The sequence below is a fragment of the Varanus komodoensis genome, unplaced genomic scaffold (assembly GCF_004798865.1).
Source record: "Varanus komodoensis strain SLA01 unplaced genomic scaffold, ASM479886v1 scaffold4, whole genome shotgun sequence".
NCBI classification, from domain to species: domain Eukaryota; kingdom Metazoa; phylum Chordata; class Lepidosauria; order Squamata; family Varanidae; genus Varanus; species Varanus komodoensis.
In genome coordinates this window covers 7,057,896-7,081,232 of record NW_025335941.1, presented here as the reverse complement: position 1 = coordinate 7,081,232, position 23,337 = coordinate 7,057,896, and the positions used below count along the sequence as shown (strand labels likewise).

Here is a 23,337-nt window from a genome sequence, read left to right as displayed (position 1 = left end):
AGTCACAGGGCTGATGGGATACCTGGCACTATTAGGAGGACAGATGGAGTGGAAACTCATGGAAACCATGTGTCTGTTTGATCCCTGGCCCCAGGATATTGGTGTCATGTGTGAATGCAGCCAGCCAGTGAGGAACCCTGCTTAAACAGGCTGAACAGTGGGGCAGGAGCAGGGAGATCCCAAAAATCAGACTGCGGTATCTTCCATGATGGCACATCCTGGATTTATCCTATTGCGCTAGCCAATGAGCCGGGTGCAGTCCAGACACAGTGGCATATCTTAAGCTACAACTTGGTGCACACCATACACTGTGAATTGATAGGATCTGCTGTTCTTATGTCCTAGGCAGCCATACAGTTTTATCAGTCTGACTTTTAGTCTTTCAGTATAGAACAGGCATCTAGACAGGAAAAGATGAAATCATTCTATAGTTAAATATTTGCAAGAACTGGTATGTAATAATACATTATTTAAAAGTATCGGTATTATTAATGTTCTGTGATTCTGTTGGGTAACAATATTCAAAGATATCTGAGGAATATTTTATATGATGCCACAATGCCTGCACTACTTATTCATCTCTGACATACAGTATCATACCTAGAATGAATTGATTAAATTGGTGTTCATTCAGCTTCTGACACTTCAAAGAGTATCAATGCTTTGTTTGTTTGTTTTTAAATCCAGAACTTACTGAGTGGCATGTAAAACAATCAGAGACGTGCACAATGTATCATGACTCAACACAGCAAACCAATCCGAATCATTTAAAAAAGCCAGATATGTAACCAATCACCTTCATTTGTTCACACTTGTTTAAAGGAGGATACAAAATGATCAGAGAAAACAGATTTTAATACTACAGGCTGTGCTGCACCTATGTATCTGCATACTATTCACAATCCTCGCCTTTGAGTGGCTGCTAGTATATCATGGTGTCAATTTTCACCATATAGCAAAAGCCATTTTATGGCAAGAATTGTAGAATGCAAATAGAATGCAAATTTTGAACTCTGAAATGTGCCCAGGCTTCTGATGCTATGCTGCTTCTAAATAACTGCTGTGCTTCATCCATCTGATTATACATTTCCCCCACTAAGAAATCACAGTTATGGTTTACTGAAATGCAAAACTGAACCTATAAACACAGGGTTTGCTTTGGGCTTAAATCATACATGAGAAGCCCCACTAAAATCAATGGGACTCTGTGTCTGACTCATAGAATCATAGAGTTGGGAGGGCCAGAAGGCCATTGGGTCCAACCCTCAGTCAAACTTTTTGAATCAACATAGGCCTGCATACTGTCCCCAACAGATCCACTTATTTCAGAGTAAATGATACTCCTGCCTGGGTTCATTTTAAGAATGAAAACATTCTTCCACCATTGTGAATTTCAGAGACCTATAAAGACAGAGAAATGGCTTGAACACTATCTGGCAGATGGAAACGTGGACTTCCCTTGGCAGAACCAGCCCCTCCATATTGGTACTTTCAATGGCAAACATTGGTGTGGCTCATGGCAATAATTGTTCCCATTGATAGCGAAGCTGGAAGCTGGGGCTTTCTATCAGTGCCGGGACCCTGTCAAAGGAGACATCAAGGCGAAGTGAAGAGATCTTATTCTTGCTCTGGTTCTTCAAGTAAATGTTCCAGCTCTTCTTCTTCAAGATGTAATCAAGAAGGTACCATTTGACACTTCCAAGCAGATTACTGACCGAGGAGGAGCTGTGGCAATGTGCTACTTGAATTCCAGTGACAGAGAAACAGGATAAGAAGCTTGCAACAGGTGTACTGTGCTGCACTGCTCCTTCTCATCACTGAGCCTGGTTGAGAGAGAAGACACACTTGCTAGATAGCCAAAGCTGTTCTCCAAATCCCCTCCATGCCCCAACTCTGACCCTTATGTAGCAATGTTTTTAAGGCCTATGTAGAATCCTACAGCAAAAGCTTGAATGAGCTGGACACAAACAACTTAAAGGTGGGGATTATAATTATAATGGACAATAATATTACAGTTTTCAAGTACTGAAAAGGTTTTTGGGAGGACAGGGAACCACTGCTCATCTCGTCCACAGATTCTTACAACACAGAGGTAGATTAATGTCAATGATTTGGAGAAACATCCTCTTAGTGTTGTTCAATTACTGAGTAGAATCTCCTGCTTTGGATGTGCTCAAAAGCTACTGGAACACACCTCTCTTAGGGCAGAGTGACCCTCACTTCGGGCAGAGAATAAATTAAGTGATAAATACATCACGAATAAATACGAAGCACAAAAATTCTCTCTTCCTCTCAGATGGTGTGTTGTTTCCTCACATGGTATTTGCACAACAAGACATCATACGAAAATGGCAACTATTTCTTGTGCCTTCTTGATTAGTACCTTCCAGTGTGAATTTTTTTAAGCAAGTGCTGAAATATAGGGCTTGCACTGCTGATAAGATTTGTGGTGTTCTTTCATTTATAGTCAGAAATGTTTGCTGCTCTCTAACCTACAGTCCCTGTGCCCAATAGCAAGTCTAGTCATGAGTAGGTAACTGGAGATCCCTGAACTGTTTTCTTACCAATCCCACTACTGGGAACCATTCATGGAAATGACTGTGCACAACTTGAACGAGAGAAGTAGATGGAAGTAGGTATGCTTGCTCTTTGACTCTCACCCCCTTAGTTCATTCCAACCATTAGATTTGTCTGCAATGGGATTACGTAGATTAAATGGGTCTAACTCAGGCTCATTTATTAATTGCTATTTTTTCTGAGAAAACATGTCAAAATAATCCTAACTTAAAGGCGATCTATGGTATGTACATGATTTCAGAAGGTCTTATTCCTCCTACCCAGTCACACCCAGGAAATTCAGCCTTGGAAGCTGCTATCTTCAGCTGGAAAAAGTAGGACAAGGATAAGAATGTAGATGTAGGAAAGTGCTCCATGCATTTATATTCCATTTTGGGAGATTTAAAGTCCCAATTGAAGAGTCTTTGTCTTCTCAATTTGACATGTGCAAAATATTGCAGTTGTTCCACTGGAGATCATCTTCATCACAAGGGATGTACTTACATTAGCAATATACTAGCATATTTCTTGTGAAAGTAAGTTATTCTTAAAGTCTGCGTTTTCCCATGCTGGATCTTAGCATTAATATGCCTTCCACTGAATCTCCAGGACAGTCAATCATTCTTTGCCAAAGAAGTTGCTCCTCCCCTTGAGAATCCATCCAGTCAACTTCTTTGCCATTACTTATGCCTAGAAATTACAAGACATGGTGAGGTCGGTGTATTTCTTGTGATCAGAGAAAAATATCATTTAAAAAAAATCTATCAAATAAAGTTTGTCCTATAGTATTTGAAAACTACATTTTGTCCTTCTTGTTAGGAAGAAGGAAACATAGCAATCTATTAAAGAATGGACATCGTTTAAGCCATAAAAGGAAAAAGACCAACAATGAAACCTAATTTGTTTTTTTAAATGAAGTATTATGAATGTGCAACACATGATTTTAAGGATGATGGTTTAAGTCTCTCTCTCTCTCTGAATGAATGGTAAAAGCAACAAATGAGGTTTTGTATGAAAAGTATATTTCATACCTACATTTACAACACATTGTGGGTTTGATTTTAAAAGGACACAGTGTTCACATTTAGGCTGTAATTTTGTGTTTGCCTCCACAGGCTTGACAGTGACAAAATGTGAAGCACTTAACTAGAAATAATATGTTGTCCCCAGTGCCTATTAGCCTTGGAAACAGCTGACCTTAAAAAAAATCACCCCTGGCCTGAAGTCTTGCAAGGATGGTTTGATTGAAAAGAAAGTCCCTTGGGTTTAGAGCACGCTTGAAAGCTAACTAAGATGTGCACTTGATGTTACATATGAGTTTAAATCAACAATAACACTTGATAGGAATTCTAAGCAGTCTCTCACTTTGTAAGGCATGAGGATGCAATGAATCATAGAACAGTAGAGTTGGCCAATCCTATCTCTCTGTTTCTACTTCTGGTTATGTGTTGAAAGAACAGTTTTACTAACACATTCCTCCTTCATATATTATACCAGAAGCATGAAGGACCCAATCAGATCCACAATTGCTCTTTTCCTGCTTCTTCATAGCATGTAGATTCATCTTCTCTCCTGTAACTAATGGAAACCACATGGCATCCTGATGTACATGCAGGTGAGGTATGGGAATTTCAAGCGTACGTGCAAATATATTTATTAGATTAATCTAGCTTTTAGGGCAAGCTGACACAAAGCTTATACTAAGAATGATAAAAGCAAAACAAAGAACAAAGCAACAGAGTGTAATAAAATCAGCACTTAATAAAATAAGAGCTTTAACAGTAGAAAAGGGGAAAAAGTCTTTAGAACAGGCTTAAAAGCTGCAAGGGGTGCTTGGGAAAGGAACTTGATGCCCCTATCTGACAGAAAGTTGACCAGTTCTACAAATGAGAATTCTGAAGCCTTCTCATTTCACAGTGCCCCTTTGACTTCTGCCCAGTAAGTTCCCACCCACCAAGGTGATGTAGGAATCAGCATTGTCCAAATTATCACTCTTACCAGTTCCAGTACTTAGGCGAACACCTCCCAGAAAGATATTGCTGGCAAGAGACTCCTTGTCCCAAACAGTGAGTTCTACACAGACGTTGTGTATATCTCTAGGATTCAAACCACTGAAAGTGAAGGTATGATTCCACTGGGGATTCACACTCTTTTTTATTACATGGGTTTTGTGTTTGGATGCTTTGCTGTTGTCAGGAAGCAGGTACCTAAGAGAGGAGGGAAAAAAAGAAGAGGACATTCTTGGCTTGCTATGAATGTGACAGCGGCTACAGAAATAGTCAAGTTGACCCTTAAAGAATGATGGATTAGAAAGAGGCCAATATAACACTTGAGAATAAAACCATATTTGTGGTGCCAAAAATGGGACCAGAGTAGTGTCAGTAACTGATTAAAGAACAAGAAGCAGAGAAGGAGGATAAATTATGTGCGGCTCTTTAATTTCTAAAAAAAGAGACAATTAGAGGGTGGGAGTACACAAAAGGTTTATCAAATAATATATTGTGATTTTACTTATTTTATACAGTGGTCTGCAAACGTGGTAGAACATGACTGCTAAAGTTTGGTTTAGAGAGCCAGTCACAGTGCTGTGAGCGAAAGACACCTGTCTCACCCACTAAAATAACACAGAGTTATATGACTGGAAAAAATATGGCCAAACAGATTATTATTCAATACAGAAATATGTCATGTGAACAGGCATGCTAAGCAGAAGACATGAAAGAAATTACCCTTTCACAAATGTGTCAGAAGTGCCACCTGATTTCACAGCCGTTAAATTCTTGGCTTCCTTGATGACAACTTCTAATATGCCGCCTGAGGGTAACTGTGAGTTGGCCTTCTTTCCCTTCTTAGAACTCTTCTTCCCTTTAAGAAGAATAAACAAAAGCAGAAAATCTACTTCAAGAATAAACTTCCAGTCTTTTAAATAATGTTGTGCCATCCCAGACTAGAAATCCATACACATACATAGACATGTGTCAAACCAAGCAATATTCTTTCCCAGGACAGGAGACAACCTGTATACCATGTTTCCTTTATTTCTTCAAAGACTTCCTCCAACCCAATCTTCCACTACGAAGTAACACAATATGTTTTATTATTAAAAAAAAATCTAAGTTGCCAAATGCACACAGATAAATATGATGCCATTTATCAAATAAAGGGAAATGATTTCAGATGCAGTTGCCATGTACTTAGGTTTAGTTTCTGCTAAAAGGAATTAGTAGCTGGCATAAAGAAGTAAATGGATGCACAATGGCTCAATCACAAAAGCCCCACAAAATTAAAGGATATAATTTTCATCAGAAGGTGGGATATTGAAAGGGATCGTCAGCAACTCTCTGTACAGAACAAATATGCAATGGTGGGGAGACAGACAAAGTGGAACAAAACCAGTAAGGGATCATAAGATGTAATGTGGTTTGCCCATCTCCTTTGGATAAATATCAGGAGCAGTTTGTGTTCACAAGAGGATGCATTTTAGTTACACTACAACGTTGGTTCTTGTCTATTTTCTATAGATATCATTAGCATGTTTCTCTAGTATTCTGTCTGCAGTGGAAATGCCAAGCCTCCTCAGTCAGCAGCAGCAAAATTAGATTTTAGCAAAAGGCTGTGGAACCAGCAACCAATAAAACAGATTAGATTCATTTAGGAAAGCTGACAGATCATACTTGCTTCCAAAATTTGTATTCCCGAGGCCTCATTACTGCAGCAAAATAAAACCATTTGTGCTTTAAAATTCCTTTAGAGAGCCGTAACTTACTGAATACCAGGCAATTCCAATCTTCTACACTCTGGTAATTTTATGCCATATGTCGGCACAAGATGGTGGATTTCAATTATCCACAGAAAACATTACCACCAAGTGCTCATCCTATCAATGCTTATTTACCTTGATTCTCTCCAAGGGGAAGTGTTAGGTTTCTCTCAGGAGGAATATACCGTAAGACAACTATCAACTCTCCTTTGTACTGAAGGCCACTATCAGCTACAGCTTCCATCTGAAAGGATGAAGCAAATCAGAACAAAGTCTGAGATAAATATATCTTTCCTTTGCGCTTTGTAAATATGTAAAATGAACCATGCAGATTTTTCTACAAAAGTTCAGAGATTCATTGGGATTGTGCATGCGTTGAAGTACATACATAATATGGGCAGCGTAATGCAAGGGGATGCAGGGAGGTGAATTGCTGATAACTGAACCACCACCTCCTGTGTCTCATAAGCTTGAGTAACCAAAGTCCTTTGCAAGCTTAACTACATGAAATCACAAAAAATAACCTTGAAGTTTGAGAACATTTTTCATATGCCTTCTACTTCTTAAGCAAAGTAGCAGAGTTCTTGAGTTGGTCAACAAAATGTGGGATGCATTTGTCTTCCTAAGAACAAGATCCTTTCTTTTGAGATAATATGTATCTGCTTTTGCCAGTGCAGGCAAATAAAGTATCCCAGCTGCAGACTTGTGCAAGATCCATCCATCCATCCATCCATCCACCCATCCACCCATCCTCCACAGCCAAACTGATTTTCAGAACCGTTCCTTCTGAAATGAAATTTCCCCTGAAATGTTCCTTCCCTATTTGTTCTTCAGGTGCATGAATGTAGAAGGAAAGAATTTCAGAAGCTAGGTTGCAAATGCAGGGTGATAACACTTCCTGTAGCTAATCCCCTAGGCTGCTGAGACAGAGCAAGATAGATCTGGAAGAGCTGCAGAAGTTGCTGCCTCATGACCCTTGGGAGGCATTAGATGATCAGTCTTTGGAGTTCCTTGACTGTTTTGCTCTTGCAATAACTGCTTGTCTTTGAAAATCAAAGGAATAACCTAATTGGGTCAGACCCAATATTCCCTCGCAGGGACCAGTTTCACATAAAGCAGCACAGAAAATGAGCCAACATGGGAAACATTTCTCTGCCTCTTCATTCCAATAGCCTCTTGTTTGCAAAATGTTGCTTTCCAATTAATAACTATGCCTATATTGTAACTCGTTTGTGCAAGTGCTAGCATAAAAGCTAAACACATGTCTAGACAGCATTTCTGAAAACTGACTGGAAATCCTTACCTTGGGCTGAAGCATAAACCACTCATCTGCCTCATTTTCAAAGTTCCAGGAGTCCAAGGGTATTTCCACTTCTCCAAGAAAGCTGTTATGCCCAAATCTGTCATAATGCCAGACAGAAAGCTGCAGGGTCCGAGTCTCAAGCTGTGTATGGCTGATGATGTACTGTTGAGTGTTTTAAAAAAAGGCACATGTTTGTAATGGAAGGCTCTAAGGTTCCAAAACTGAACATCCTCTTACAATCTTATATTCATGAAGTTACCAGAAGCTGAGAGACAAGGCACAGAATAAATATTTTTTCTGCTGCTAAGCTGTACCAAATCAATAAGTCAGGGTTGATATTAGGAAGAGATCTATAAAATTCAGTTACTTTCCTGAAATCCCTTTTTGACCATTAACTTCTATGGAAGCTTTGTTTTTTTTAACCTTTCCTCAGATCATGGAGTCTGGAAGTTTGCTTTGTAAAACAAAACAACACAAAAATGGACAACCAGAAATATTAGAGAGTAGCAGAAGACTCTGATACACTGGCTAGATTTTGCCTACTAAAGTCATAGGAGTTCTTAGAATTCTGTGATTATAACAGGGCACAATGTAGACAAATATGAGCACCTTAAATCATACAGGGAGGTATACTCAAGGGCTTATCTCCTTCCTGTTGCAAACTGACCTCCCAGCTTTGGATAAACTGAGATAAATGGTGTGTGTGTGTGTGTGTGTGTGTGTGTTTCAAAGAAAGCTATATTACATATAGTGCAGAAATGGGCAACTTTGTAGCCCTCCTGATATTTTGACCTACAACTAAGCCAACTTCCATCTGACCTCCCCATTGGCTTAGTTCAAGATGGTTGAAAACTAATGTAGTGAAAAAGCTCTATAAAACCTGACAATATGGCATTTAAGACTGTGATAAATTTAAGTTTGATTTTAAGTTCCCCAGTACTGAATTTTCAATAACAAGAGAGGAGGAAGAGAAATGTATTCCTGTATGCTTCATGCTGAATGGTTAGGGAACAGAACTTCAGCTCTTAAGCTTATGGCCCATTTTCGTGTTATCTTTAAGACCTACCTTCAGCCCTAAAATCTGTTGTGATTTTTATGAGAAAACACTTTTCTTGACATTTCTCCACCTACAAAAAAGTGGGAGAAGGAACAGGCTATCCAAAATAGAGGATAATAATAAAAATAAAGAGAAAATAATTCCTCTTCTAAATCAATGGCCATCCTACCATCCTCCCCACAAAAGCCCTCTAACAAGGATGGCAAGGTCTTTAATTCAAAACACTAAAGAAAAACCTATTTAAAATTGATACTAAAGACATATAACCTGTCAAATGACCATATAGGAAATAGGGTCATTTTTGATATGATATTGGGCTCTGTTCCAGTTCTCACCTTCAGTGTTTCATTGAATTCTGGATTAGTGCTATTGCTTTTGATTTTCGTCTTTCTTTTGCTCTGACGCGACTTGTCCGGCAGGAGGTACACTTTGACATAGCTGTTGATTAGGTAGTAAACCATTAACAGAATCCACCAAATGCTACCCCCTCCCCCACCTCACACATGCACACAAGAAATTCTTGCGGCATGACTGTGATCCTAAATGCAAATCAAGCTCCTTATGATACATGACAAAATATACAGCTCTATTCAGTCACTCACAATTTACAATTTAAGCCCAGTTTTACTTGGCTTCAGACTAGGAATAACTCTTGACAAGACTGAATGTTCTTCCATATTGGCTGAGCTTGCACCACAGGTTAACTCCCTTGGGAATTATAACCATCCACTGCAGGTAAAATCCCTTGGTGCCTAACAGAGGATCAGGCAGAGCAGAGTTCATGTGCCTCACCCTCCTCCCCTCAGCCTTCCAACAGACCCTGAAGGAGCACTGAGATATTTCTTGAGTCACAACAACTCATTTAGTACAGGTTGTGGCTTGACCTTTTAAAGAAGTTATCCACACTTGGGAAGGTGAAGGGTTAGGGTTACAAGCCATGATGAGCTGGGGAGGTTAATAAGTCACCCATTATAAACCACTCTGTGGGAAGAAGGCTGGGTTCAGGCAACATGGCCAACTACCAAGGCTTATAAACCAGCATGGCATAATGCCTCATGTGAAGCCCGTCATTAATCATAAGGTAGCATGTAAAGAAGGATTCTAGTTTATCCTTCTCCCTGGCACATTGATTTTCTATGATTAGGCACTTTTATGGCACATTTAACAACATGATGCCACCCACTTACAAACTGCATCACACAAGTTATTAAAAATGCTTGTAGCACCAACAAGATTCTGCAAGTGTTGGTTCAGCTGACTATCCAGCCTCCATTTCTTCTCACCATGAATGCTCTGTTGCCCACCACCTCTGGCAGGTGCAGAACACTTTGGAAGAGACAAGCCTCACCAGACTAGTTTGTGCTGGGGTATAGGGCTAGGGTTAGGGAAAGAAACAAGAACCATAGGGAGACTCCAGTTGATTTTTCTGTTCCCCAAACCTCAGTGCAATGAGAAAAATCCCACTTCACTGCTAAAACCCCTCTCCCCCATACTTGCTGGATGGCTTAGAAGAGAGGCAACAGAGCTTGAGCTCACTTGTTCCACTCTTAAATTAGCCATAGTTCCTGGTGACATCCAGCCCGAGATGCTATAATTTGGATGCTGGATATCACAGAGAACGATGGTTAGTTCAAAAGCTTCTGGTCTCTCCTTGTTGGTTGTAAAAGAGTGGAAGGGAAAGCATGGAAACCGAAGCTTCACCATGGTTTGTTCACAAAGAGGGAAACTATAGTTTTTCCACTGCTCTAAAGCCAGCATGCAGCCATCCCTCACTGGCACTGCAGTGTGCAAGTATTCAACTATGAGACACTTCCGCTGCTTCTTATGCTCTCCCATCTGCAGCATGCCAGAGAGGACCCCACCTTTCTCCAAAGCTCTCTCACAAGCACAGAGCAGCCGGAAGAGATCAAAGACCCTTCTCACGTGCAGTGATTCTTGGAAAAGGTAAGACAGCGAGAGACTCTTGCTGTTTCTCACTTTCTGCAAACCGCAACTGAGGGCTGTTTGAGCTCTCCACACACACAGAGCTACCTGGGAGGCCACCAGAGGGCCAGAAGCATTTGCACTGAGGAGAAGACTGTGAATCAAGTATTTCTCTATGCAGGCTCACAATCAACATGATTTAAATTATGAGACTAAATACAAAATTAAAGGATCTTTTTTGCTTACGGATCTGTTCTTTGCTTCTTTTCATCTGCTATGGCCAAGTTCTTGCATTTCTTTACAAGGATGTTGAGGGCTCCTGTTTTATAGCTGTAGCTAATTTGGAGACAAATTTCACCACTGATCTTCACGTTGCCATAGTCCCCAGTTTCACTATACACACTCATCATACTATTAATGCTGGTCTGGACAAGAGAGAAAAGCAATCTGACAAACTGCATCATATCTTTTGTGAGTCATATTTTAATGTTACTCTAACATTACAATAACTATTCATCTCTTCTTTCACTGAAATATCTGACTAAGGAGAACAAGAATGTTCAAATGATGTATTATAGACAGAAGACTCCGATGATAAACAACCTACACATCAATACGCAGAATCCTTTTCATATCTATTTTCCCTAGGATAGTTGAAAAAACAGTTCTTTGTGTGCTATATATGACACTTATATCCTTCCTTTTCTTCAAGCAGCTTGAGGTGGCTTATTTCCACCTTGCAAACACATGCCCAGCACTCCATGGGGAAGGTTTTGTTAATGCATGCTAAGACTGCATTCACTTTTATAGCAGCCATATCACATTGATTGCTCCAGTTCAGCTTGTTACAAAAATGTCATTCCTTTTCAGCTGTACTGTTCCATTTGTATTTTGTATTGTACTGCTTTATTTGTGTCTTTGAGGGTTTCTTGTTTTTGTGTCTGTTTTGGTAGCTAGATTTTGTATTTTCTAGTTATCTCTGTTGAAATTCTTCCTGTTGGTTTCACCTACTGTTCCAGCTCATCAAGATAATTTTGAATCTTCTGTGGTGTTAGGTTGACCTTCCCTGTCTCTATTCTGCAAACTGGACAGCATTATCACATATAAAGATGCTGAATTGCCCTGGGCCTTTAGGACAGAGCTCTGTGATACTCCAGTTGAGACCTCCCTCCAGGCTGATACAAAACCATTAATGAGCAATGATTGGGCACGGGTGTTAAACCAGCTGTGAAACCACCTAGCACTAATATCACTCAAACCATTTTGTACCATCTTGTCAACAAGAATAAGCACGTCTTGCTGATATCAAGACAATTTTATGTTCACAGCATTCCCATGATCCCACAAACTATTAATAATAAAAAATGGAAATAAGGATGGTCTAACATCACCTATTGCTGACAAAACCACGGTATCTCCTAGCAATCAGTACATTCTTTCTAGATGTTCACAAATGAACTGCTCAATAATCTGTTCTAGAAATCTCTCGTGTTGGTGTCAGACTGACCAGTTTGTTGCTTTCCAAGCATATCTTCCTCCTTTTTTTGAAGACAGGGATAACATTTGACTTTCTCCTGTCTTGTGGCACCTTACCGTTTCCCCAAGAACACTCAAAGATTAGAGAAACTGACTATGAAGTAGCATCCACAAGTTCCAGCAACAAAAATATTCTTGCATGCCAACAAGTTGGGTAAGAATAAAAGTTCCTGTCTGATTCAATTTCATGTAGAGCACCATACCATTATCTAATGCTTCCTCTTCCTTAATTTCCTAGAGTATTTTACAGCAAGGATAGGATAGTTATAATTTTACTAGAATTATTCATTTTCAAGGGTAACATGACAATGTTTGAAAATAGTAGTTGCTGTTTTATTCATTTAGTAAATTAATAAGGAAATGAGTAACAATTACCAGAAATATATATTCAACTATAAAATAAAAGACCAACACAAAAAGAAGCCCCTGATGTATCAGAAAACCAGAAGAACTTACAGTATCACCATCTGCTTCTGGAACATTTAAGTAAGTCCATTTCCTGTCAGAACTTGAAGGAGAATTCTTGGAAATAGGATAGGATAGGAAAGGAAAGGAAAGGAAAGGATCATATAGCTAGCACAGAAATTCAGAAATGCAAGGAAAGTTTTAAGAAAACAAAATGGATCAAGAGATCATATGCCTAGATATCAGAAATATGGTAATAAAGTGCTTGCTACAGAAAAGACTGCTGATACGTAAGTGAGCAGTTATTTTTACTCTGTAACAATGAATCTGAGATTAAGTTTACAGGAAAAATACTTTCACTCTTGCAAGACTAAAGGAATGCTGTAGTTTATTTATCATGAGGCTGATGTTGGTAGCAACAGATGTGGAATTGGGGACCCCCAGGATGATGGTTCTGGGGGATCTGAACTTCCATGTTGTACCTGGGGTGGCTCAGAACTTCATGGTTGCCATGAAAACCATGGGGCTGTCTCAACATGTAATTGGCTCAACACATGTAAAAGGATATAGTCTTGATCTTGTTTTCTCAACTAGACAGGAGGATAGTGAGCTGGAAGTAGGGGGATTAATATCAACCCCCTTGTCATGGTCAGATCACTTCCTACTGAGGTTTAGACATTCAGCTCCCTTTCCCCTCCTCAAGGGCAGAGGGCCTTTTAAAAGGTTCACCCTGCAGAGGCTGGACCATCCTGGTGGTTTCCAGAGGGCTCTGGGGGAGTTTCTGGGTGGTAAGGCTGGTGCTCCTATCGAAGCCCAGGTACTCTGTCTGAGATCTCTCTATCTTCTGAAGCCTTCACCTGCAGTTGGCATATACACTTAGGGGTTACTGTGAACTTTTCCCCAGTTACATCTTCTAATTTCCCCAATTAACTCTATAGCTCCCATGTTAGCATAATAATTGTATGTAAACAATTCATTAAGTAAAGTCTTATTTTTCCAGATATGCTGGATGTCTCTCAGGCTATTTACATAATTGAGATTATAACTCTGTTTTCATTAAAGCAAGCGTCTCAGTTAGGCTGTGCCTACTCTATTAAACACAACAACAACACATTGCATGAGTATCATCAGCATAGATGCTTCAGCTTCTGTGTAAGGGAACTGCAACCTGTATATATTATACAAATGGAGCAAATTTAATAATGTCATATTGTGTCTAATATATTTTGATTCTGATCATCACAGGAACGGCAAAGACATTAAAGGGAGCCTCTTCCAACAGCTGAAAATCTTATCCAGCCAGTGTCGGAGTTTAAGACTTCACCAGGCACCTTTAGATTACTGAGGTTCCTTTACAAAGCACCACATTCCCATTGTGCAACTTTGTGGGTGCAGGAGACCCATTTCTCAGGCTACATACCTGCATCCATGCATAAGACAATGATAACTCATATCTTAATAGGTGCATCATCTCTCGAGTTGGAATTTCTACCTTATTTTATGCACTGAAAGTATTTCTAAATTCCCTTGATCCTGGGGATCTTTGATGATTCATGCTTGTGATGCACAACTTAAAAGCAATAGTTCAAGTGTTCTCCTGTGTGTTACTGAGGCTTTTCCTTCACATTCTAGTTCAACCAGCACTTAAGGCTGTTTGGATCTGACACATCAGAAATAGAAGGAAAGCTCAGCACATTCTGGAATCAAGTTTCAAGTCATTAGTGACAAGGGAGTAGTATTGAATGGTGGAGGCAGGGGTGGAAAGTCATTCAGAGAATGGCTGCTGCACAAGGGAAGGTAAAAGTTACAAATGCTGGGGTGTCATATTGCAGAGCTGCTACTAAAAAGCAAGGCAGACCAAGCTGAAAATCAATCAGTGGAGTAATAGTTCAGAATAAACAAGAATGCATTTAATAAAGAAGAATGAGATACACGAAGCATATATCAACAGCCTAATACACACCAGGAAGAAACTGTAATTGTGTTCAAGGAAAAATATGTAGAGCCATCATAATGAGAACTTACTGTTGATAATCCACTTGACAAATTGGTGCACCTCTTCAAGTAGTCAGAGGCCACAATGCCATTAATATCTTCCTCATCATCATCCAAGTAATCCTAATGGGCAAAGAAAAACTAGTAAGGACAGGTCCACCCAGCAAAGCTAAGAAACTGAATAAGATACATGAGCCTATATGGGGTGCTTTGTGACAAAGGCCTCTGGGTGCTTTCTATTAGAAGGCTATTGCACTGATATTCCACATGTTTCTTCATATGGTAAAGGGAAAAATGTTAGCAGTGATGGGAAAATGCAGGAGGGCTATAAGTGCAAAACAGTGATGGTTTGCCCCTGTCCCCAGGAAGTTCTGTGAATGAGGCAGGGTAGTGGTGTGATAAAAGCCTTCTCTAAAAACACCCACCATCTCTGCAGCACACATAGCTGCTGGGACACAGTGGGATGCTTTCGTATGCTGATTCAGAACCTCATGGACAGCTCTGCAGGAATGGTATTTCATCTGGTCTCTCATCCCTGGACCATTTGCTCAGAAGAACAGTTCAGTCATTGGCACGGCTACAACATTTTCATGAGAAAGATGCAGAATTGCTAGCTTCACGTAATTTTTATATGCATCCCCTGCTTTGGGAAGCAGGTTTAAACTCTCCCTTATAGTACCCAGACCTTGAGCAGAGCTGAACAATCACATTTCATGTGGCCTCAGCCCAATTTTAAGAGGCCTGTTTTTGTTTGGACCCCTGGCAAGAGTGATCCCTTGCTTCCCTGGTAGCCTGTTTGCACCATAGCTACAAGAGAGGGGAAGGGGAAAGCATGGAGGTACAGTGACAGCCCCTTCACTCCCACTTCAGAGACAGAGAAAGACCACGCCTGAGTTTGCACAGAGCTAGACACCTGGGCAATCAGTTTGGTTGCTCCATGGCCCACAGTAGGGCACCCATGCATGTCAACACATGCAGGCAAGCCTGTAACAATACCTACTGCCACTTCTGTGTACCGTGTGTAGTCAAATTGCTTGCTCAGAATGACCCACACCACCTCTGTTCTTTGTTGGTGTTCTTTCTCTGCAGGCTAATAGCAAGCTGTTGGTGGCCACTGACAGAGCCAGAGCTGTTCCGTCAGCTCCTGGGGGCCACCCTGTATTCCTGCCGGCCAGCAAGGACACCCTTCCCCACATTCTTGCACAGCAGAAGGGAGAAACTGCCCATCCACTCCCTCAGCCCTCCTGTGCCTTGCAGCAATGGCCTGAAGGTAGGGGAGTGTGAAGAGATATTATGGTAATGTCTGTTTTCTTGATAATCATGGTGGAAAAGATAGAGACATACAGACAGAATAAAGAGAAGCAAGCTGATCCCTTAATTCACAATTTAAATTAGTAAGCATGCAAGAAATATAATTTATTGGTTTTATGTATCATATACCACCTACAGTAAAACCTATAAGCAATTTACACACCAAATTCTATAAAAGCAAAGTCACTGTAACTTTAATCTCTGAGTGGGGTTGAAGATAGATGGTATCTCAAGTGCATATGAATGTACAGTGTGAGCATACTATAAGGACCATACGGTGTAGCTGGCCGTTTTATATCCCCAAAAGACATATTTTGAGCTGTTTGTACTATATTCTAAGTTAATGGCATTTTTCAAGCTTCCACTTCTTCCTTTCTTCCTGGAGCTAAAAGGTAGTGTTCTTGATTCCCCCCATTTTTATTCCCACAGCTAGCTGTGAGATCAGTTAGACTGAGAGGTAGTGAATGGACCATGGTCATCCAGTGAGGAACAGGAGTAGGCAGAATTTGTTGATCTGCCTCATCTGGTAATTTTTCATAGACCGTTCCTGTTCAAACATTCCAATTCTTGCGGCTGCACCAGCTCAGATTCTCTCTGTATTTTCAAACCATTTTCCGTTAAAATTCTTCCTGTGACTAAGTTCCCGTATTCCACTACTTCAATATCCATTTCAGTTTTGTCAATTGTTAATCTGTGTATTTTCAGTAGCCTTGATGATGTCAGATATTTTTCTTGTTATATTTCTATTTACAGTATGGAATGTGGCATTAATGCATTATTGGATTCAACTGAAAGAAAATGTCTGTTAACCACTGTAAAATCAAAGCACTGCAAACATGGTATGCATTAAAGACTTGTGGCCAGGTTTTAACTCACTAGCTCTTGGTCCAATGTTCCAGGGACGGATTTACTTCTTAAACTTAAAGTATCCTCATTTCCTTCTGATAAGGACCCACTGAGGTCTATCTCTGACCTGCTGTGTTCTACAAAACGAAAAAGAAGGGGAAATATGAATCCATTCTATGGTGCAAACATTCTAATAATATTGTTGATTTTGTGTGTGTGTGTGTGTGTGTGCGCGCGCGCGCATGCATGCACACCTTGGGGCTACACAAACTATTTCCAGCTCCCTGCAGCACCTCTTCTTAGCCTCTTCTCCTCAAATGGACAGAGGGAGGAAATCACTAGAACCAAAGAATCTCACTGCTGAATTGCCTTTTCTTCATTCCTGCTGTGCTTTGTTTTGGGGAAGCCAGACAAAGAAGTAATAAAAACAGACTTCACACAACTGAGCAAACACTCTTGCAAACCATACTGCCATTAAATGAAAGGACTATAAAATTCAACCAGATAAGAAGTATGTTTTCTTGTATTTAATAGCTACAGGCATAAATAGGCGTAAAGCAATGGCTCATTCTGGGAAATATTATAATTTGCAGATACTTATAAGCAATTGCTTCATATTTGCTTTTAAAAGTTTAAAAGAACAGGCATGCATTTTTAAAAAATGCATTAGCTTCAAATGCCACTCCTGTCCATGGGAAAGGAGGAAACATAGTTCATTGTTCTTGTTGCAGAAAGTTTCAGGTTCTCTGTCATCTCCAGGTAAAAGGATCAGACAGGAAGTGACCTGTGCCTTAAGAGACATTACCAGTCAGGACAGCCAAGATGATACCAAACAGACAAATAGTACTGATAGAAGGTTGTTCCTTATGTTTCTAACAAAATAAGGGGGGGTATTTCACTCCATAAAAGAAAACACTGGAAGGAAATGCAAGGGATAAGATAGCAGGAGAAAATTGTAGCAATGCAAAATATATTAAAACACTACTAAGTAAAAAGACCTTACCAGATGAGAGAGAGGTCCTAGATACTGCAATGGAAGGAGGTCTAGAACCTTTCCCAGAATGCCTTTTTGCTAAATCTGCAGGTATGCTTTCACTTGCAGGCATTGCAATACCATTTTTCAAGCAAGGATCCTATCCAAAGTTAGAGGGATAAATAAATTCCACATAACCTGCTACAGAAAGCTCATATTCAAACAGTAATGTTTAACCCCAATAAAGACCTAACGCTATTCAGGTTTACATAGAAGTAAATCCCTACAGCTACCAAGGTTCTAGACTTTTGACTAGAGCATGTTTAGAGATGCAGCCTCTTCTCTTTCTAAACTCACACAGAATTGTCCTCTAAAACATTTCCAAGACTGTTCTATTTACTAGCAACATCATTTTCAGTTTTATGCAAACTTGTCTCATGTTCTGTGTGTTTTTTTCTCTGTATTTGTAAAAATATTAGCATACAAGTGCCTATCCTTAGTCATACTTTTTTTTTGATAAAATAATCTGATTTGTTTAAGTAAAATAATAAATACAAATAAATTGCTGCAACCCCCAAGTGGAAGACTATCTGACAGTGCTATGGCAAGCAAGAAATAAAAAATGACTGCATTAGAGTGAAAATAAGACAATTTATCAGTAATTGCCATATTAACTAGATTGCTAGACATAAGAAACAGAGTTAAGTATCAGCATCTGTAGTGCATTTGCAGGGTTTGGGCAGCCAGGAGAAAAACTGCCATCTGCAAAATAATTTTGCAAATGTGCCCCCTTTTTTTCCGAACCCTTTATTATTTCTGCCAATTTGTCTTCAGAACATCCGGTGCCCCCACCCTGACAATCTTAATCTGATTAGATTTTGATATCCAATTTATCTGAGACCCAATTTAATCATTAGATTTGGTGTAAGTTACTAATAAGAGCTTCCCACAAAAAAATTCCCTGGAAAGATTTGAGACAGACAGGCAGATGTGTTGTGTGAGTTAGATCTAGCTCTCCCCAAGGAAGCAAACCTGGGTCTAGGCTGTGCCAGTTCAGACTGAAGACGGGAACTCGCATGCGCCATTCTGCCTCCATAGAAAAATTCCTGCTCACATAAGCTGACATGTCAAAGAGAAAGCTAGTCTAGGATCCTTTGGCCCAGTATCTACTTTGGTAGCAAGGGGCCACTCGCATCAAGCGGGCCCAATCCTCCATTATGAAGAACCATGGATCAGACTTAGCTCAGTGAAAAGTAGACTCAAAAACGAACGAACAAACGAAGTCCTTGTTCTTACCTAAGGCAACTCTTTTGGCGTCAAGCTATCTTACCTGGCTGTAGCCAACAGTCATGCTACGTGTGCTCAGTGCTGGTGACCTTGGATGGACTGGTGTAGATGCATCGCTCCGGTTTACAGTACCCATTGTTACTTTCAAGCTGCCAGGCATGTCCTCCAGATCACTGCCTTCTAGGGAAAAGGTACTCCCCCTAAGGAAACAGTACAAAGCACCCAAAAATCATTATACAGCTAACAGTGCAGAAAAAAGAACAAGTGCACTAGCTAACAACACATAAAAGAAAGGGACACACCATTATCTTCAATTAACTTCAAATCTTACACGATGCACTCAAAGGCAATTATTAAGCCGCACAGAGGCTGCACAAAACAATTTCAACCTACTGTTTACCTGGGCTTCAACCACTTAAGTCTAGTTATTTTTCTAAAGTGAAAAGAAAAGGAAGAACAATTCAACTGACATGATAACCTAGCTACCTACATTTTGCCAGAAATTCAATCTCCCTGCCTTTTTGAAACAGCTGTCCAACGAGTTATGGTACATTTTTGTCCACCAAAACACTAAGGGCTAGTAATCAGGGTTACACTAATCTTGCGATGTGCAGGTGAAATTCCCCCCTTCCTGCCCTTGGAGCAAATGGAGACTTCTATTTTGTTATTCTCACACATGAGGTGGTAGAACATCAGGGGAAAATATGCAGGAGAGATTTAATCTCTATCCCTCTCAATGGTCCCAATCCAAGTTGAGGCCTTGCATGCTTGCACTACAATAACAGCAGCAGCAGCATTCTCAGGCTATGCAGTTAGTTTGGCCCTTTGGGAGAAGAATTTGGGGAATCTGGTGCTTCCTCTCCCTTTAGCACAAGCATCTGCTTCTGCACGTCATGTAACCACAGCCCTCCTGCAGCAATCCAGACAAATGACTTGAGGGAAAATGTATAAAGTGCAAAGCAAGGGCTTGTGGGTATGAAGTGGATACATGAGAAGCAGATAACATGTTAAGAACCCCTGCCTTTTTCATGTCCTTCCCAGCTTCTCCACTGAAGCTGAGCTTCCACAGGAAAAGTGGCTGCCACACTTTTATCTTACACAAAGGCAGGAACACACAACTGCATGCTATGTAGTACCACCCTCAAGGTCACTTATTATTGGTTACAGTTGGCAAAGAAGACTTCATGGGTCCTCTCGTGTAGCAGTTTGACATGTTGGCCACATGGTGACGCATAACTATTTCAGTGTTGCTTGCAGACTCCTCCAGGGACAACTGCCATTCCAGGGACATCTGAGATCTTGCAGGGCTGTTCAGATGTACAAATGCCTCCATCTGTCTGCCCTTTCCCCAAGAGAAACAATGCTCCAATCTGCCCAATTTATCTCAAGTTAACGATTCTCCAACCTAAAGAGCTTTCCAGTGCATGCCCAATTTGGTACACAATTCTGACCACTGTGCTTTCATTTAAGAATTATCAGTAATCTGTGTTCAGCATTTGAGAAAGCAAATCACTTTTTAATATTCAGCAGTGGGACTTCTAAAATTGGCATCGACATAGGAATGTTATCTCTGGTTGACAAGAATAACAAAAAGGGAAAGGAAAGTATCTATGTGTATAACTTGACTAACGTGTTTTACTTAAATACACTAAGCAATCTTGCATACAATTCATATACCACAGCCTCACTAGGTTGCAGAATTCTAATTTTTATAAGTCCTTGAAGCAACCAGACAAATACTAATACAGTAAATGTTTTTCACTTTTGTTATTCAGAGCCCAGCTCCTAGCTGCAATTACTTGCATCCTACAGAAAATACATCTTTTAAAAATCTAGGATAATTACATATTTCTTCTTCCTCTTATGGAAAGCTTTTACCTAGGTTTCTATAACAAACTCAATAATAAGCTATAAGATCAAAGATGTTTCAGAACCTACACATTTCAAGAGGAAATGTGGCATGGAGCACCATTGCTAGGCAGCAAAATTGTCCAATTTCAATTTTAAGGCTTTTTAAACATGAAAAAGGAACAGCACAAAGAAAAAAACATTTTTTGTTTCAGCAGCGGCGATAAGTATCTTTTTGAGGAACAAGCATAATTATGTAGAGTAAGAGGAGATTTAGACTGGTTATTGTGATGTTCTTAAGCTATTCTGGGGAGCTGCCACCTCCTAGCCACATTTGGTGGTAACCCAAGAGAGGGCCTTCGCAGCTATTCTTCCCAGACTGTGAAACTCCCTCCCAAAGAAGTCTTGGTTCATTCCCTTTCTGTTGTCCACCTGCTGGCAGGGAAAAATTACTTAATGCAATAAGGCCACTGGCTTGTAAGCAGGTCAGCTAGGCTGGGTGCTGGTTTTGCCTTTTTGTTTTTTATTCTGTGTAGGTTATGTTTTACAATGTGGCGCAGTGGTTAAGAGGTTGGGTCTAGGACTCAGGCAATCTGGGTTCTAGTCCCTGCTCAGCCAACTGGGTAACTTTGGGCCAGTCACAGACTCTCAGCCCAACCCAACTCACAGGGTTCTTGCTGTAGAGATAAGATTGAGTGCAGGAGGAGAAGAATGATGTAAGCTGCTTTGCTTTCTTTCAAAAAGAAAAAGGTGGGATATAAATCTAATAAATGTTTTATTTTATTTTAATGTATTGGTTTATTATAAGTTGCCTTGAGGGCTGTATTTTGGGTAGACAGTTAGGATACACATCAAATAAATTATCTAAATGTTTCATATTTGTTCAAAAGAATGTGAAAACACCTTTATACCTATCTCCCAATGAATTTCTACCACTCAAATAACAGGAATCAATCATGGATGAAATCACTGTTTGAAATGACCATGGAATTGCCAGGATTAGGCATTAAATAAGGTGTCTGATTCAACTAGACTGTTGCATCCTGGAACAAGAATGTAAAACACTCTCAAATGCTGGTCTTGTCTGACACACTGTTAGGATAGTTATAAAGTGTGCTGTGCTCACTCTCATCACCAAAGGCAGGCAGCCATAAGAGGACACTCTATATTGTCTACCAGTGTTTGGGTGATGCATGCACCTGTGTACAAGCATCTGTGAATCCTTGTGTTTGGTATTTCCAGGCACAAGTATCTGAGTGCATAAAGATACATGCAATTCATCCACACTCCAGATGCTTACATCAGTGAAAACATGAGACCCGCCACACTGGATTAGACTAGCAGCCCATCTAGTCCAGTATTTGCTTCAAACAGTGAAGCCAACAAGCTTATGGGAAGCCCCATATACAATAGCACCTTCCTGCTCACATTTCCCTGAAACTGGTGTGGAGAGACATAACTGAATCAATAAAGCAGGCTATCAATTTCCTTAAGCTGCATGAATTTGCTTAATTCTCCTTTATTTATTAACTTTCTAACCTGCCCCATTGGCCATAAGACTCCCTGGGTGGGTTACAGCAGAAAAAATCCAAAATAAAATACAAAATAGAGTAAAATAAAGATTAAAATACTATATAAAACAACAATTACAAATAAAACACATTAAAACCAATGTAAAATGCACCACAATAATGCTATCCAAATTGATGGCCACCACTACATCTTACAGTAGAAGATTCCACAGTGCTATGTGAAGTAGTACTTCCTTCATCTGGCCTGAATCTCCCACCATTCCGCTTTTTGAAGGAAAGTCAGTGTCCATGCACCAATTGCATATGTCATGTAAAATGTGAAAATACTGTGAGCCATGCAGCTAACTCCCTACTTGGTTGTACAAGTGGGAGTCTGTGCATGTTGTGTTTTACAAACTTATTGCAAGAAAAATGTGCACATCTAGGAAAAGGTATCAGACAAGTTTAAGGCAGGATGATTTCAATTAAAAAGCACCATGAATGGTTACAACATGTACATCACTTTCTGAAACCCATACAGAAAGAGAAAAGTTTTACTGTATAAAAGCAGATCCATTTCACTTACTTTTCACTGTGTATGCTCTGGACTTCAGCATCTGAGGTGATGCTTCTTCCATCTTCTGTTTTCACATTTGCAGTATCTCCTTTAGTGACTCCCTTGAAGACCTTCCTGCTGAATAGAGATTTGAAGATTAATAGGGAGATAAAGCAAAGGATATAGCCATATATCTATTTCACGCTTACAATTTTAGAAATAAAATCTTGTTTTGATACTGTTTAAGGGATTAAAAATTACAAACTTTATGGGTAAAATCCAGCATAAGTCCTACTTGGAGTAGTCCATTGATTTGACATAGTGACTGGGTTTGCACAAGTCAACAAGCCACAATGTACAGAAAGCTAGGCAGCGTAGCTTGCTTCTCCCAGATTCCATGAAGTGCCAGACAGATGGTTGAGCACAGTGGGGGACCTGAGGTACCTCCTCTCCTCTCTCCACCCCTGCAG

General features: G+C 40.0%; 1 protein-coding gene across 1 annotated transcript in view; it reads right to left on the bottom strand.

Annotated features, from left to right (window-relative positions):
* Positions 1–23,337, bottom strand: part of SYTL5 (synaptotagmin like 5) — a 41,421-nt gene that overhangs the window by 1,392 nt on the left and 16,692 nt on the right. The window contains exons 5-17 of the mRNA XM_044441891.1: positions 22,898–23,005; positions 18,996–19,152; positions 17,696–17,825; positions 16,723–16,829; positions 14,566–14,658; positions 12,592–12,657; positions 10,846–11,024; positions 9,012–9,114; positions 7,620–7,781; positions 6,452–6,560; positions 5,286–5,421; positions 4,555–4,763; positions 3,061–3,246 (exon numbers count right to left, since the gene is read on the bottom strand). Coding sequence (XP_044297826.1) covers positions 3,104–3,246; positions 4,555–4,763; positions 5,286–5,421; positions 6,452–6,560; positions 7,620–7,781; positions 9,012–9,114; positions 10,846–11,024; positions 12,592–12,657; positions 14,566–14,658; positions 16,723–16,829; positions 17,696–17,825; positions 18,996–19,152; positions 22,898–23,005 — 1,702 coding nt within the window. The 3' untranslated portion in view covers positions 3,061–3,103. The remainder of the gene's footprint in view (positions 1–3,060; positions 3,247–4,554; positions 4,764–5,285; positions 5,422–6,451; positions 6,561–7,619; positions 7,782–9,011; positions 9,115–10,845; positions 11,025–12,591; positions 12,658–14,565; positions 14,659–16,722; positions 16,830–17,695; positions 17,826–18,995; positions 19,153–22,897; positions 23,006–23,337) is intronic.